Genomic DNA, 17,118 nt, shown 5'->3' with positions numbered 1-17,118 from the left:
CGGTTTTTATGGACACATAAGTTGTAATATTTGAATATTGTGCCCCTTTCATAACCACTTATCTGCCCGAGGTTTGGTTTCGAACTTCTACTGAACATAGCGAGGTGTAATTTGAACTTCTTTATAGCCCGACAGACGCATAAATTCTATTATATAATTTTCGTTGCCCATAATTGTCATATCAGTCAGAGGGTTATGTTACTTTAACCTTTAGAGAACCTTTGTTCAATTTTTATGATAAACGTGCTTTGTTTCCCGAGTTTAAACCATAAATAACTCGTGCAGGCAATTCATATTATTATGTTAGAAGTTTTGGTTTCTGTGAAAGATTATATTGCGGCTGCTGACTATTTCCCCTTCTCAATTATATGCATAATACTATTTTATATACTGGCTGGGGGGTTTTATAACGATTTCGATTCTTTATTTGTTAGTTCTCATTATTATATTGTACAAAACTTAGGCTGCCTATCTGGTATTATGTAATAAGTACTCGTATTTTAATCAACTAACTATTTTAACTATGATATTCACTACGTTTTTCGAACAATTCTTCGAATATATAGATAGAATACGATATGCATATATAAATATGTATATATATATGCAAGTATATAAAACTCTCTATGCGCTTAATCCCTAAAACATATTCGTAGTTTAAAGCTAATTACAAGCGAATACGGCGCGCGTTGCGGTCGGAGAACTTATTTTCCGGATCGGTGCTCTGAACAGCCTCCGTCTACGCTCGTCTCACTTGTCCTTATGTATTTACATGGGGAGTGCCCTGATGTGGCGGCACTCAGTGCAGCTTGTGATTGGCGGGCAGATCCTCGGAGCGTATGCAACGGCCGCGATAGCAGATCTCTGTCTCGGAGGTAACTTTGGTTGAGGTGGAAGTCGCATAGACCACGTGCTCCATCAGGTCCTTGTGAAAGTTATCCTCCTTGCCGTTGGCAGGCGTTGCCACCGTTGTGGTGTCCAGCACTCCGGCCGGCGCCTCTGTGGCGGCTAGCGTGCTGCTCTCGGCGGGCGTGGCTGGCTTGGTGCGCTTGATGCTCGTGTATGCCTGGCGACGTTTGCCAACGGCTGCCAGCGCAGCGGTCACTGCTTGATCCTCGCTCTCATCGATGGCAAACAGATCGTGCAGCTGCTGCCGCACCTCGGAGAAGATGCTCGGCTGCGTCTCCAGGTCATCCACATCCGCAGCTGTGTCCATGCGGCGCGTGGCGCTCTCCTCGCTCATGGCCAGCGTTGTGGCTATTGTTGTTGCATCGGGCGTCTTGGCGGTGGTCCCCTCGTACTCCTCTGGCGTTGTGATGGCTGCCGCTGTGGTCGTTGCCACCTCAGGGGTGGTGGTTGTTGGAGCCTCGGTAGCTGGTGTCATTGGTGTGGTAGTCTTCAGGTCCGGCTCCTCTTTCTTCTCACTGCCGGCATACAACGAATTGTAGAGCTGTGGACCCAGGTTCTGGGATTCGGCTGTTTCGAAATTCTCCCCATTATCTGAACTGCCTGAGACGCGCGACTTTTTCCACTTGCCACGCCTATTGAGGCGTCCAATGGTGCTGCTCGTTGGTGTCTCGGTGGCCAGCTCCTCGGGTGCCTTGCCCATGACCTCCTCCAGCAGTTCCGCAAAGGATTTCTCGGGTCTACAAATAAGGAAATTGGTTTCAATATATTTTTGATTTCTGGCTTGGCTCGGAAACTCACTTTAGGTTCGGCGCCTTCAGCGCGGGCGTCGTACGCTGTGCAGCTCCCGATCCACCAAGATTGGCAGCTACGTTGAACTCGTAGGTTTCCGGTTGATCTGTGGGTCCCGCCGTCACAATCTCCGGCTCATTCTCGAAATTGTGTGCTTCGTTCTTGGAGCCATATTTGGGATTGAGAGGCTTGAAGCTGTTGCCGTTGGTATTGCTATTACCCGTTTCCGAGGCTGGCGACCACTGGGATTCCTGGCCCTCAAGCTGGAAGGGCTGCTTGTAACGACGACGTGGCGTCTGTGGAGCCTGTTGTGGTGCGACGGTTAATAGTTTCCCATGCATTCCTAGGAGCAACTGGATACTCACCTCCCTCTCAGACTGTTCCTGATTGTAACGGCTCAGCTTGCGCAGATTCTGCCTCTGGGTAACCTCCTCCGGGGCAGCGGTAGAGGAGGCCGGATGAGCTGGACGGCGCTGGCGTTGACGCACCTTGACCACGCGACGTGGCGGCAGGCGAGAGCGAATCTGTCAGATGAAGCAAAATTAAAGTTAAATGCTTTTTGAGTAGGCTATAAGAACTTACAGATGGGCGCTCCTCTGAGGGCGTCGTGGTGGTCACAGACGGCTCAGTTGTTGTGGTGGTTCGTACCCTTGGATAATTGCGGCGTATGAAGGGTGAGCGGCGCGTGGTTGTTGTCACAGGCGCCTCAGTGGTGGTGGTGGTGGTGGTTGTGGTAGTGGTGGAGGGTGTGGTCGTGGCCAGTGTGGTATAGATGGGGCTCACTTCGTTGCGCACGATGGCTTCCGTGGGATTCAGATCCTCCTGGTTCGGAAAATAGCCGGGTCCATAGTTATCTTTGGAGAACTCGTTGTAGTGCTGGGCTATCTGCATGGGCTCCAGCAGGCTGGGCACATAGACGCCCTGATCTCCTTGATCGATGCTATTGCTGGGCGTGACCGTGTACACCTGTTGCGTCTCGGACGCGGGTCCCTCGGTGTTGCCCACATCATAGGAGCTAGGTATGGCCGTGGGACTTGTGGGACGGCGAGAAGGCGCCTTGAACACTGGATAGTTTTGCTTAAGCACATCGCGCTGATAGTCCAAATCCTGATCCTCACTTGGCTTGCCATTCTTGGAGCCCTTGTAGTGCTTCTTCTTGGTCTTCAGCGTCTGACGCTCTTCTGTGGTGGGTTGGTAGCGTATGCGGTTGGGATTGCGCAGCAGAGGATTGCGCGAACTGGCCGGACGACGTGTTGTGCTCTGCACCTCTTCGCCATTGTCTGTGCTGGCTGTGGCGGCTGCTGTGGTACCTCGGCTGCCATAGGGACGTCTGATGCGGTGCGTGGGCAGCTTGGCACTGTTCTCGGACTCAGAATAGGACACCGAGGAGGTGGTCACTACCTTGGAGATGGCAGGCTTGCGCGTGCGCAACAGTGGACGACGTGTTGGACGCGTCTCCGGCTCCGGCTCGCTAAGCGGTGTTGTGGTGGCGGCCAACTTGTCCTTCTCCTGCAGATTGTTGACCAGGCCAGGGATATCCGGCGTCAGCGCTGGCAGCTCGGATGGCACGTGGTAGGGATTCGGCTCGTACTCCACATTGCCGCTGTCGATGACCTCGTTCTGATTGTAGCTGGGACGATGGTTGAGCGGCGGCTGGCCCTGTGGATCCACATTGTAGCCCACATCGGAGGTGGTCACAGGCACTGCACCTGGCGTGTAGATGGTCACCCGTTGTTTGGTCTTTTGCGTCGTTGCGGGTTGTGGTACGTCGTAGTCCTGGGTAGAGGGCGTGTACTGCACCTGCTCGAAGGGTGGATTGGTGGTTTGTGGGCGTTGACGGAAGGCATCCTGTTGGCGGAAGTACTGCTTCATGCGCAGCTCCTCCTCCGCTGTGGTTGCGGTGGGCGGACGTGTCGTGAGGCGTGGAAGCTGCTCCTGTACCGGCTGTAGCTGTGGTGCTGTGTCGAATTGAGGATACAGTTGACCATTCGAGCTGGGGAACTCGACTTGCGGCCTAGAGCCATAGGTGAACAACGTCTGAGGCGGGGCTGTAGTTGAAGTAGTCGATGTGGTTGACGTGGTCGTGGAAGTGGAGCTGGTAGTTGAGGTGCTCGGCTTGCTGCTGAGCGTGTTGAAGAAGTCCTCGCCTCCGATTTGATTCAGTGTGTCGAAGGGATTTGGCGTTTTGGCAGGCGCACGGTAAACGGGCTGCTCCACGGGCACATGCTGTGGACGCTTCTTCTTGTGCCGCTCCTGCTTGACGGGCTGCTTGGGCGAGCTGACCTCCTGTATGCCATCCTGCACATAGTAGTAGCTAAACTTGTTGCCGCGCGTGGGTGCCGGACTAGCGGCGGCTCTCTGCGGCTGGGTGGAAGTCTCGAAGGGATTGCGCGTGCTGCTGGTGGTGGTATGCGGACGCTGCGTACGTACGTGCTGCGGCTGAACGAGCTCCTGTATGGCGGTGCTGTCCTTGGCACGATTGATCACAATTGAGCCCACATGTGGCTCGGGCAGCAGAATTTTATTGAAGCCATTGGGAGTGCGGTAGCTGAGCGGAGCGACGAAGAACGAGACGTCCTGCAGGTCGCGGGAGTGCGCCAGCTGCGACAGATAGGGCAGATCGAACTTGACATAGCCGTCCGGTATGGGCATACCGGCAGGTCCAACAAAAATATCCGGCGTCTGTTTAGTGGGCGCATCGATGACTGAAATGGCGCGGGCATTGCGCAGGGCGGCTACCACATCCGACTGTGTTGGCCGTGCGTTGGGGCGCAATAGGAACATGGCCAGTGGGGGCTGATGTGCCTTCGGCTTGGGCTTAGCCGTGGTGAATTGAGGCTGAGACTGCGCCTGTGCTTGTGGCTGTGCAAAGCTCTGGAAGATGTGTTGCGGCTGTGAGGTGGTGCTGCTGGGTCGTGAAGTGGTGCCGGAACTAAAGAAATCGCTTCCCACACTCGGATCTTGTGTGTAGAACTGATTGATCTGATAGGGATTGACGGCGGGCAGTCCAGCATTTACATTAAACTTGTTCACCTCAAAGCTGCTGCTCGAACCGAGGTTTGAGGCGCCCTGAGGCTGGCGCTGCTGATTGTAGAGCGTGTCATAGGGCACATAGAGCAGCTGCACCTCCTGCTGCTGATTGTTAGCGGAGGGTGCAGACGAAGGAGCAGCTGGTTTGTTCAAACCAAAGACCGATTCCGGCTCGGGATCCACGGGAAACACTTGCGGGGTGACGCTCTGCAGAGAAGCCTGCGTGGGCAAGGGCTTGCCATGGGACTTAATGGGGAAATTATCCTGTATATAGTTCTGCTGATGCAGTGGCTTGCTCAGCGCCTGGGCGAGCGGTTTCTGTGATAGTGCTTGGAAGTCTGGGAACTGCTGCTGCTGCTGCTGGCCATAGAGCGCAGGTGGACTGAACAGCGAGGAAGGTGCGGGCAGACCGCCGCCGCCACCAAAGGAATGCTGGATCTGATAGCCCGTCTGCAGAGTGGGCGGCGCATTAGGCTGATTGGCTTCATTGTGGAAGGGCATCTCGAATTTGAAGAACGACTGCGAGGTGGGCTCCTGCCCGGCGCTGCTCTTTAGCGGCGGTGGGCCCTGATGACGCAAAGGCAGCGCCTGTGGTGCGCCATTGGCAAAACGCTGGAACTGATACGGAAAGTCAAACTGCGCACCAGTTGGCTTGCCTAGATCGCCAAAACGCGCGCTGGGTGGAAAGGATTGCGAGTAGGTGAGCACGCGCCCATTGCCAGAGCGATCCTTGCCGCTGTCATCCAGTGGTTGTGCCAGCGGCACCCAGTCCAACGCGTCTGTATCCCCGGTGCCAACAGATTCCAGCTGTCGCGACCACTTAGCAGAGGACTCCTGCTGCGTCTGTGCATAGGTAGCTGCGGCCAAGAGGCCCAGCCAAACGGCGATAAGTTGCATGCGTCGCTTCATAGCCAAAGTGCCTGAAACGAGCAAAGGGTAAACTGGGAGTGAGTTAGATTGTGAGTTAAGTTCTTCCCAAAAAAAAAAAGAAAACTGACAAAGTTGTGATCTTCTCGTGCGTATAACAAAATCCTCATAAACATGTTTGATAGCCTTGAGATTTCTTGAGACCAGCTCTTATTCATAATACGCCCCATGCAATTATTATTACAAACTGCAGCCAGCTTTTACAGAACTCAGTCACGACACGTGCAGACTTCAAAGCAAGGTCAGTGGGTAACCATTCTATTGATTTGCATTCGAGGGAATGCGCAATGCGTTGCCAGGTCGGGGCAGGTGAAAGGTTGCTCAGGCCACAACGGCTGGTAATTGCCGGCTACTGGCAGTAAGCAGCCGGTCTTCGACTTGGCCAAAGCAAGTCGGCAGCTTTGTGCCGAGTGCAGCCTAACGGTCCATAACTGCCGCCAAATAATTGCCATAATTGCTGCACTTGCTACCATTTGGTCATTGCGAGAAATTGCATTAAGTCTAAACAGTGTCTGCAATTTGCAATGATGATGCATGATCGCTGTTCACTGATCACTGATCAGTGATCACTGAACGCACTGAAGCTGTCAAATGATTTCCTTATTGCTGACTTTGCATATTGGCAATATGATAATTTGTCTTGGCTGGGCTGCCTTTAATTGCATCATCATTATCACCACACACATATACACACACACCACACACATATACACACACACACACATTCCAAAACGAAAGTCAACTGACCAGTGTTGGTTGATGGTTCAGCATGTGAGCAAGTGATCAACTAACTGGATAACTGCAGCTCTGATCACTTTCGTTTTCACTTTTCCACTGAATTAAAGGCGCACATGTCTTCTCTGTATGTGTGTGCGTGTGTGTCTGTGTGTGTGTGTGTGTGTGTGTGTGTGTACTGTTATTGTTACCGTTGCTGAAATGAAAAATGCACATGCTTATAACGGATGCCGCACCGGACCAGACCAGACCAGACAAGACCTGACCAGACCCGCATTAAATGGGTTAAACGAAAGCAAAAGCTAAAAAAATATGAAACAAAAAAATGCGAAATATCGTAACAACCACAAAAACGGAACTCAAACCCAGAGCAGGAGCCAGATAGATCCATTCGTGGAGGTCTACAGGTGGCACAGTGAAAGAAGAAAGTTCAACTGAAGCAAAGAGCGACAGAGATGGAAAGAGAGAGAGAGAGAGATAGCAAACAAATCATAGAAATTAGACACACTTGCGGTCACTTTGAATAGCAGGGTATTGGCGGATCGGCGGAGGAAGACGTGGAGTATCTATCTGCTAGCCAAACCCGTTGTCACACCCGACTGACTCCAGGCCTGCCAGAGACATTGGCCTGCAATTGAAATGCTCATCTATATGCACTTATTGTCTGGCTGTAGCTGTATGTGGGTATCTTTGTATCTCTGTACTTGTATCTGTATCTGTATCTCTCTCAATGAAAGTGAAATGTGACAATGCCCTCGGTCGCGCAACTGTCGTAACGTTTGACTAGCTGCAATTGAATTTCCCTTTCATTCGGGTAGCACACATCTTGTAATCTTAAAGAAAGTTAACAAAAACATATGGGGGGCGTCTCTCGACGATCTTGTGGCTTTTAGCCTTGAATTAATTGCAGTTGGTAAGCTTAATGGCGCTGCGGTTGGGCAGCCAACCAGCCGGATGTGCGTTGCCTTTTGGCCAAAACCAACAATACGTTAGGCAGGCAGGGCATGCTCCAATAAAAAAATAATTACTAAGCGGCTTACAATCCGTTCCAGTCTTAAGGCCCTGTTCAATTACGCCGCAACAACAGCTTTCAATTTGTGCGGATTGGGATCAATTCTGCTGGCATTGACATTGCCTCATCGACTGCCTTGATTACCTGGGTGTGTGCCCAATTGTCGCCGACACGCCCACACCAAATAACCAACAGCAGGGTCGCGCCCATAAAAATAAATTGAGTAATGAAAAAAAAAAAAACAACAAAAAAATCAAAACTCACCATAAACAGCGGCAACAACAATGCAAATTCAAGTGTCCAAATGAGTTTCGTTTTGTTTCTTAATGGGATTTTTGAGAAACTGCAAAGAGAAATATGCAAATTATGTTGAAAAGGTGTTGAATTATTACAAAATAATAAGCCTGAAACTTTGCACACGATGTACTGACAATTAAATACTCTCAACTAATTGTAAACACATCTGGCCTATTGAGCAATTGTTTTTGCTGTCGATGGGTAAAGAGCACAACAGCTAGCTTAAAGTAAATCAAGGTAGATAGTATAACTCTTGAATACAGAGCGTCTATTTTAAATTTAATTAAATTCTAAAGCAAGTGAGTTCATTCTTTCTTCAGGTACTTAATAAATCTTTAATACCTGAGGCCTTGATAGAGTATATTTGCATATATATATTTGCATGTTTGTACATAATGATAGACTTGAACGGTTAATGCACAATAAGTAGTTAACTTAGGCCCTCTCCAGCATGCTGTTATGTTGTAATGCAGCAAACTATATAAATACATATACAAATACAGAGACAGATACAGAAACAGAGACATATAGAGATACAGATACAAAATACACAAAACTCAAATGCGAGCTAAGTTTTTAATTGCATTTGGCTGGCAAACTCAACGCCTCGCTGTTTTTGTCTAGTTGTATGCCACGCTTTGTTGGCTTCAACACCAAATGTGACTCGACTTGGGTGTGGGACGGGCGCAGATACTTGTGGCAACGCCTGCAGATACAGATACTTATGGGCACGAAAAAAGATACAAGCCCGAAAAGTGCAGCGCACAACAGCGCTCAAAATTATCAGAGCAAGTCCAACGCATTGCGCCTCGGAGGCTGCACGTTTGGCAATGGACCCAAAATATATGCGTCAGTTGGGGGCAGCAACTGATCCGATCGCTCGAAAATTATGAGTCAACAGTTGCCAATTTCCAATTGCCAAATTGACGGCCGCTAACTAATTGAATTGCAACGCAGCCGATTGCAACACATAAAACAACAATTTTGTCAAGTAAAAATTCCAAAAATAAAGTAGAGCCGAATATAAAAGACCCTTGCATTAAGTGTTTATTAGGTATAGTCTAAGCTGATCAGGCGTTAGCTTTACCTCTTTGCGAATGGCATCAGCTCAGACTATATCCTATTTATTTAAATACGTTCTACACATATGTAGCTTAATAGTTTGGTCGATATTAACTTAACTATTCGCATGTAGTATGTATTGTAGTCCGGCAAATCAAATACATCATATATAATTTGCATATTTTTAAAGTTAACAAAATTGATTTTTATACCCTGAACCCATTAAAATTGGATATAAGGGTATATTGTATTTGTGCAAAATCCAAATGTATGTAACAGCCAGAAGGAAGCATCTCCGACCCCATAAAGTATATATATTCTTAGTCAGCGAGGTCAAATCGAGGTCGGTGCGAAAATCGAAACTTTTTCGATGCTTTTTTTTAATATCTCGGGTAATAGCTCCGCGAGGAGATATGACGTTTCAAAACGACATAACTCCCCGCGGAGATATGACGTTCCAAAACGACAAAACTCCCCGCGGAGATATGACGTTCCAAAACGACATAGCTCCGCGTGGAGATATGACGTTCCAAAACGACATATCTCCCCGCGGAGATATGAGGTTCCAAAACGACATAACTCCCCGCGGAGATATGACGTTCCAAAACGACAAAACTCCCCGCGGAGATATGACGTTCCAAAACGACATAACTCCGCGCGGAGATATGACGTTCCAAAACGACATAACTCTCTGCGGAGATATGACGTTCCAAAACGACATAACTCCCTGCGGAGATATGACGTTCCAAAACGACATAACTCCCCGCGGAGATATGACGTTCCAAAACGACATAGCTACCCGCGGAGATATGACGTTCCAAAACGACATATCTCCCCGCGGAGATATGACGTTCCAAAACGACATATCTCCCCACGGAGATATGACGTTCCAAAACGACATAGCTCCGCGTGGAGATATGACGTTCCAAAACGACATATCTCCCCGCGGAGATATGACGGTCCAAAACGACATAACTCCGCGCGGAGATATGACGTTCCAAAACGACATAACTCCGCGCGGAGATATGACGTTCCAAAACGACATATCTCCCGCGGAGATATGATGTTCCAAAACGACATAACTCCGTGGAGCTTCTAAAATGAAATATATATATGCATTTGATGTTGGAAGAAGAGGGTTCAGGGTATCCCCTAGTCGGGAGCTCCCGACTAGAACCTCTTACTTGTTTATTTGTAGAAATATCTGTATTTCAAAATGTTTTATATATATGTAAAAATATTTTTGGATGACAAGAAATTTTATATTAATTTGAGCCAATCTGTCTTTTTTTAAAGTTATTGATTCAATTGAAAGATAATGTCCGTCTGTTCTTAATCTAACTAATGGAGTTTGAGGTTCACTTTATGGTAAATTAAATATTATTACTTCGGATTCAAACCGGTTTACAGCCCTGAACCACTCAGTGAACAGATCTGTGAGCCGTTTCCGAATGAAATTTGCCAAATTTTCTGCCGCATAATAAATCTTCCACAGCAAAACTTTAATAAACAAATTGCAACCGATATAAGCAAAAACTATTTGCATATTTTATGACATATTAATGATACCCTTTGCAAGTGTAACATAATGAAACGGGCTGGCATTTTAATGAAGTTTTTCCAAGAGCCTTGCACAATCTGCACGTGTAACTAACTAACTGACAGACTATATCTGTCTGTCTGACTAATTGTCTGTCTGTCTGTCTGGTTTGTTATGAACACATATAACTCAGCTGGCAACAAAATGAATGCCGTTACACATTCGAGTTCACGCAGATCAAAGATACTTTTTGGGTCTCAACGGTGTGTGTGTGCGTGTGTATCTATCCGAACTGCAAAGGTAGCTCGAAATCGCAATCTCCGGCTGCCTGTTTAGCCAATTACTCAGCCGGAGCTGTCGCTTAGCTGGGCATAGGCAAATTTATGGCAATATTATTGGGCCCGTCACCCGGCGGGGCCAAAAGGGGCAGCGACAATGCAAAATTTATGCGCTTCGTGGTCGGGACATTGAACTCTAATGAAAACGAAAGCGACAATGAAATGCATTTTATGGCTTTGGCTGCCATCAACAAAAAAATATACAAAAGCCAAGTAAAAATTGCTGGCCAGTGCCCCAAGCAGCTCCAACAACAGGCGGCGGCGGCGGTGGCTTGTTTTGCTGCCGGAAAATTCAATGCATTTTCCATTTTCATGCTGTTGTTGTCGCTGTTGCCGCTGGTGGCGTCTTGTGCCCATGGGTGAAGGCAGGCCCAATTTAGGCGCCAAAAATGATTTGGATTTCTGGTTTGGGTTTTGGGTGTCTTGTTTAGACTAATTCCTCAAATTTTATGCCGCGACGCACATGAGAAACGTGAAATGCTTGAAATTATTAAACGAAATGTAAATTTCACGCCGCTTGGGGGCAAACTTTCATTTTTGTTTGCTTTCCAAATGAGCCAAGCACCTGTTCAGAAACCAAATATGCCGCCTCGTTAGGCAGGCAACGCGGCGCTTGCGCAATCTCAAGAATTTATGGGCCACACGAGGGTTGCGTATTAGATAAGCGCATTAGAAAGTTAACATGTTATGTATTTGTATGGGCTTACAGCATATTACGATTATTGAATTCAAATATTAATTATTGTTAGGCAAAGCAAAAATGTTTTAAATTGTTTAATTTTCTTAATAATTTCCTTTACAGAGAATTTATATAATTTTCTGTAATTTATTATAAGTGAATTTTTATGATTCACCTTATAAGAAAGTTGATTTTTTAAGAAATATAAATTTAATTATATTCTAAGTATAATGCCTAAAATATTAAGTGAAGTATGGATTTCACTATCAAGATAAACTCGTTAACAAAATGTAGTCACCCATTGTGAAGTCACAAATTGTATTAATTTAACATCGAAATATCTAAAATTTCTTTTTATTATTCCATTGATGGCCACAGAAATTGAATTCACTTAACTATTAAAGCGCTGCGTCATGAAATCGTTTTGCATTTGAAAGCGAAAGTATTTTGGGCGTAAGCGGAAAGTGCGTGTAAATATGTGCACAGTAGCACAGATCCCAACCGGCCATGCTTAGTTGGGCAAGAATGGGAAACGACAAGGCTGTAAGACTCACGTTTGCACAAAGTCGTTTGTGCAAATAGCTTGTACAAGCACATGCATCGACAAAATGATTTGCATTGCGCAAGACACAAAGCGGATGCGCGACGCTTAATGACTGAAATTCACAGTTAAATTGTTTGTGGTGGTAAATTGTTAACTTGTTAAATTGTGTTTTATTTTTTTTTGTTTTCTTATTTTGGGCTTTATCGGGTGGCCTGATTGATTTCGTAGCAATTGCGTAAGGATGCGCAACAGTAATTACAGAGCGTTCGGCAGCGGGTTTCCAAACTGGGCCCCGAACAATGTGACAATTGCAAAAGTTAACAATAAAACTGCTTCGTACTAACGAGTATATGAAGAAGCATAAAGTAATGTTGACAAAACAAAAGCCGCAGCCAGCGGAGTTTGGCCCAATTCGAGCGGGCCAAGTCAAGTGGAGCAGCCAGCTGAAGAAAGCAAAAGTTGCGATCTACGTGTGTGCCCCGGGTGTGTGTGTGTGTGTGTGTGGGCCATTCTGGCCCATGGCTTGTGCAATGGTTGCTCGAACCACATGCACAAATCTACATAAACGACTGCATTTGGTCAACATTTAGATTCAGATGCAGCTTTATAGATGCACATTAGCAATCAATCCACATCCATATGCCGCGCACGATACGGACAAGATCTCGACACGCTGGTGTGACTGTGAGAAAATATTGCACGGGGCAGCAAAAAAAAAAAAAGTAAAACTAAAACAACAGCTACAACAGCTACAAGAAAAACAACATAAAAACTGGCTAACAAATAGCAATTCCTACAGCTAGGCCAAGCAGCTTTAACTTGTTTCTCTTGCTGTGGCCCAGACTCTAGACTCCGGTCTAGAAACTAAATTGGCCGCCTTGTGACACGGCATTTGCTGACTAATCAACTGTCGAAGCGTCGATCTGTTGCACTGGCACAGTGACTAGCTGTAAATGCACCCAGGGGACAGCCGCCACTGCAACTGCAACTGCAACTGCGGCAGCAGCAGCAACAGCCGCAGCTCACGATTTATGCGCTGGGACAAAAGCAATTACAACAGCCATCGGGCATTTGTTGTTGGTCTGTTTGCTTTTGGCGCGGCCAATTGAATTCATTTTTTCATTTGATCTGTGCGATATTTGTATAGTATTTTTGTTTGGGTATATACCAGCTCTTCAGTTGATTCATAATTAATTTTGACGTTTGGCTTGTGGCTTATGTGCTTAACAAGTTTGTGTCTTAAGTCTTTTGTTTTGAGTGGTAGTTAGCATATAAGTGAATTTGCTTAAGCCGAAAGTGTGAAGTGAAGATGTAGAGAAGATAAACAGCAGGAGAGAGTTGGCAAAGGACAGTTAAAGTTTAGCTGAGGCAAATCCGAGAAAACTAGTTGGAAATGTTGAAAGCATTAAAACCGAAATAAGCATCTTAGATAACTTATCTAAAAGTGATTAAAGTAGTTGAACAAAGCGGCTTTGAGGTTTGAACTCCAGATGTTTCAGGCAAAAGTCATTGAAGTAAGCGCCAAACATTTATAAATTAGCTCGAAAATATACCCTTGTTAAAGATGTGAGAGGATAATTAACAGAATGTTATGCTATTATACTTCTTAATAGATTTTAATAAATTTGACAGTTTGAAAAAAAGGAAACTTGAGTCCCATGACTCATTAATAACATTTAAATTAATCTTGCTTATTCCCTATTTGTTGTATTGCATAAGCCCCTTGTGCTGCGACACATAAGCTCTGTTTAATCCCCATCACAGTCTACAGCTTTCTTTGCAACAAGTTTCTTGAACTTTGAACAATGGCTGTGATGAAAGTGTGGATTATGAAATACAACCAATATAAAATGAAATTTGTAATTCTTATTCAATAAGAGCTAAAGAAAAACCAGATGGAAAATCGTTCTATGAAAAAATGCTATTATTCCTTCTACGCCTAACAGATTCCATGAAAAAATTATAATATCGACAAAGATATAAAATACCGAAAGCTTGGTGAAAAATATTTGATTGGTTGAGATACTCTGCTACTCTCAAAAAGAAGGCACATCTTTGGGTCCAAGAGTTACAGGAACTAAAGTAAAGGTAAAGGAAGAACCTCTTGCTGTAATTTTAATCTACAATAAATTTTGTTAAGTGAAGAGAGTTCTTTTTAAATCAACATTCATTTTATTGCAACCTGGCGTAGTTAAAGCTCATCACATTGGTAAAGAGAAGTCGGGACTTACGGCTTCTGCTGCAATATCTAATCCAACTTTATAATAAACTTGCAATACCTTTGAAGAAGCAGTAAAATTCCCCCAATAAACAGCGACCAATTCAAATAAATTGCCACACAAATCGCAGCTATTTGCGGCTGTCGAAGTCTCTGGTAAAGACCAGACCACAGCTGACCACGATTGGCACGTGCAGAGGAGTAGCTTCTGGCATTGGGAATTGGGCAATGGTTATGGGCAAGGTATGTTGTGGGTATGTGTAGGCATTTGCACGTTTCACTTTCATTGTGGAAACTCTTTAAAGCATACAACAAATCATTGCGGCACGCGACGTGCTGCTTGTGGGCGAGGGGTTTAAGGGTTGGCTGCGGCATTATGGTTCGGTTATGGTTTTCGATCTTTGGTTTGGCACAGTGGCTGTCAATAAATGCGGCTGAGAGCCAAATAAACACATCAAGCGCTACATAAATTATGACAATAAAGAAAAAGTGAGTCTGGGTTTGTTTTCTTGACACTTTCGCGACTTTGTTACTGCTGTTGTTGTTGTTTTCGTTTTTTTTTCGTCTGGCTTTGGCTGACGCGTCGGCTACGTGATTTTAGCCACTGCCAAAGGCTAAAAACGTTGAACGGACATTGCCTGCGTTTATTGTAATTAGAAAGTATTTAATTTCGCATACGAACAAAAGAAAAAAGCAACAAAATAAATTAAATATATAAAAAATAAAATAAATTCCATATAAGTAAGTAAACAAAAATAGTGTGAAGCGTGCGCGCAGGTTTCGCTTTTAATTTCGTGTTTATTCGTATTTATTTATTTTTTGCCAGGTAAAAGCCGAAAATGACAACAAATGCCGCACATTAGTTTCGTTATGGGCATGCCACACAGGTTGATGGATAGCTGGCCACGATGATGGCCCATTGAAAGCGAAAAGCCGTTGTCATACGGACTTGTGTCTGTGTCTCTTCTGTCTATGTAAATGGCCAGATAAACAAGATTTTTCTTGCTGTTAACTTATTTTTTTCCAACCCGAAAATTTCACTCTAGTGAAAATTGGGTTAGTGTGTGCTCGTAGGGGAAAAACAAAGAATGCATCAGATGTCTATCTTTATGGCTCTTTGTGTCAATGGGTCGCTGGAGAGCATCCGATGAGCGCTGCACAATAAATTGTGGCCCATTATTGACAGCGTCTCTCTATGGGCCACAAATTGCATGCCACTTGGCGAGTGGCGAAGATGAAAACAAAAATCAAATTTCCAAATAATTAGAGCATGAAAATGAACAGCAAATTTCCACAGCGAAGAGTCAATTGGACGCTACTGAGTGTGTAAGTCGGTGTGTGTGTATGTGTGTGTGTCTGTCTGTGTTAGCTGATAAATTTCTATTTGCCTTTTTTGGCTGCTTCCTCTGCGGCAGCTACTTACCGCTACAGTTATAGCTGCTGCAAGTGGGCAGCGTTATTTTCGCTCTCTCTCTCTCTCTTTCTGTCTGTCTCTCTGTCTGTGGCACCTCTTGGCTCAGTTATTGTTTTAATTTAATTTAATTTGCGGAATTAGCAGTTGCCACTCGCGATGGTGCGCGGTTGGGGCGGAGGGCGGTGGCCGCTTCGAGAAAATCGTTTCGAATGGAAGTGCAATGAACGCGTTCAACAAAATTTCACTTGCTGCTGTATTGGAATATCTCCCACTTGAAGGCACATCAACAACAAATAGCAGCTCTCTCGTTCAGGAAGCGCACGCACTTTCAGTCCACTTGGTACCACTGTGCACTAGTTATACAGTTAAACAGTTACAGTTACAATTACGGTTGGTTTTTAGCCGGAGCTAACGCGTCTGCATCGCTAGCGTGCCGTTAACAGACTGAAGAAATGAAAAGCGTCTGTGGCCAAAAGTAAGTAAGAGTGGTTTGTGGTTTGCTTTTCATCGCGCGACAGCCGCGAAGCCAGCGCCGACTGCGCTGCCAGCGGCGACGCCAGTGCGACGGCTGCGCAGCGTTTAAAGCGGCTTTTAAGCGTTTGTAGCTACAGCTTTTAGCCCGACCACAAAAAACTGTAGCAACAGCAGGCAAACACACACGGACACAGGTTTGTTGCCGCGCCAAACAAAAGACTCAGGCAACAAACTTGCTGACTTTTCAACTGTTCTTCTGCCACAGGAATTTCTTGTCTACAAATTAGTTAAAAACTATAAATGTCGCTTAAATTGAGATGCAGGCTAAGACCCGTTTTGACCGACTTTTGCAATATTCGTTGTGGAATTTGCGCTCAGCAAATCGATTAGTGCATTTGGCTCAACTGCAGCTTTGCCAGTCATGAATCATGTGCTAAGACTCCACCTGCGCTCGCTGCTCGGGCCACATTTATAATATTGACTCATTGCCATACCAAAGATCCGTATGTCAAGCTTTAATTAGACTCAACTGGCATGTGGTACTCAAGGTCGTCTCTTGCTACACTCGACTCTATTCTCTGTTACACAAATTCCATGGTATTTAATTAAGTTGTTTGTTTTCTTCTTCTTTGAGGGCAGCCCTTGTGCTGGCCATAAGAAGCTGGCTATGAAATTGATTAGGTTGCAGTCTGTTGGCGGCTTAAATTTATGATATTGTTCAGAATTCGAGAGCTCAACGAATTAAACATAAAAAGGAATTAGGCTTAGTTAGGAAGTGCTGCTTTTTAAGATATCTTTATTATCTTGATAGAGAAAGTTGCTCATAAATATTTAAACTTTAACTTAAGAATGGTTTCTTATATCATTTTAAATCAGAATAAGATATAATTGTCTTGGAACTCTTAAGCCTGAGTGTAAAAGCGCTTAAGCAGCCTTTACAACCTTCATGTGTATCGCGTTAACGTTTCTTTGTCTTGTCAAGAATTGGCCTTAAGCGTTTTTTTTTATCGGGGTTTGTTTTTGAAAATTTTCTATAAAGCAATTAAAATATTCTCATACCACAGTTTTGTCTTAATTTCCGCTATCAAGCAGCTGCAATTGTTTTGCGAGACTTTTATGGATCGTGGAAATTAAGTTAATTAGCATATAC

The 17,118-nt window shown here is 45.3% G+C and overlaps 1 protein-coding gene across 3 annotated transcripts; it reads right to left on the bottom strand.

Moving 5' to 3' along the window:
- Nucleotides 1-402: 402 nt before the first annotated feature.
- On the bottom strand, nt 403-15,949 carry LOC6627202 (uncharacterized). 3 transcript variants are annotated; one of them, XM_070210042.1, is made up of 6 exons: nt 15,504-15,949; nt 7,667-7,745; nt 2,281-5,648; nt 2,064-2,222; nt 1,708-2,003; nt 403-1,646 (listed from the first exon to the last, which is right to left on the bottom strand). In XM_070210042.1, the coding sequence occupies exons 3-6, from the start codon at nt 5,635-5,637 to the stop codon at nt 800-802; spliced, it is 4,659 nt and encodes a 1,552-aa protein (XP_070066143.1). In that variant the 5' UTR covers nt 5,638-5,648; nt 7,667-7,745; nt 15,504-15,949; the 3' UTR covers nt 403-799. The 3 variants fall into 3 exon arrangements, with proteins under 3 accessions (XP_070066143.1, XP_032291748.1, XP_015029252.1); XM_032435857.2 differs by having other exon boundaries at nt 1,708-2,222; nt 2,281-5,669; XM_015173766.3 differs by having other exon boundaries at nt 1,708-2,222.
- Nucleotides 15,950-17,118: the final 1,169 nt, after the last annotated feature.

Source organism: Drosophila virilis, chromosome 5 (assembly GCF_030788295.1).
Source record: "Drosophila virilis strain 15010-1051.87 chromosome 5, Dvir_AGI_RSII-ME, whole genome shotgun sequence".
NCBI lineage: Eukaryota > Metazoa > Arthropoda > Insecta > Diptera > Drosophilidae > Drosophila > Drosophila virilis.
The sequence above is the reverse complement of the archived record's forward strand: the minus strand, read 5'-3'. Positions and strand labels throughout refer to the sequence as shown.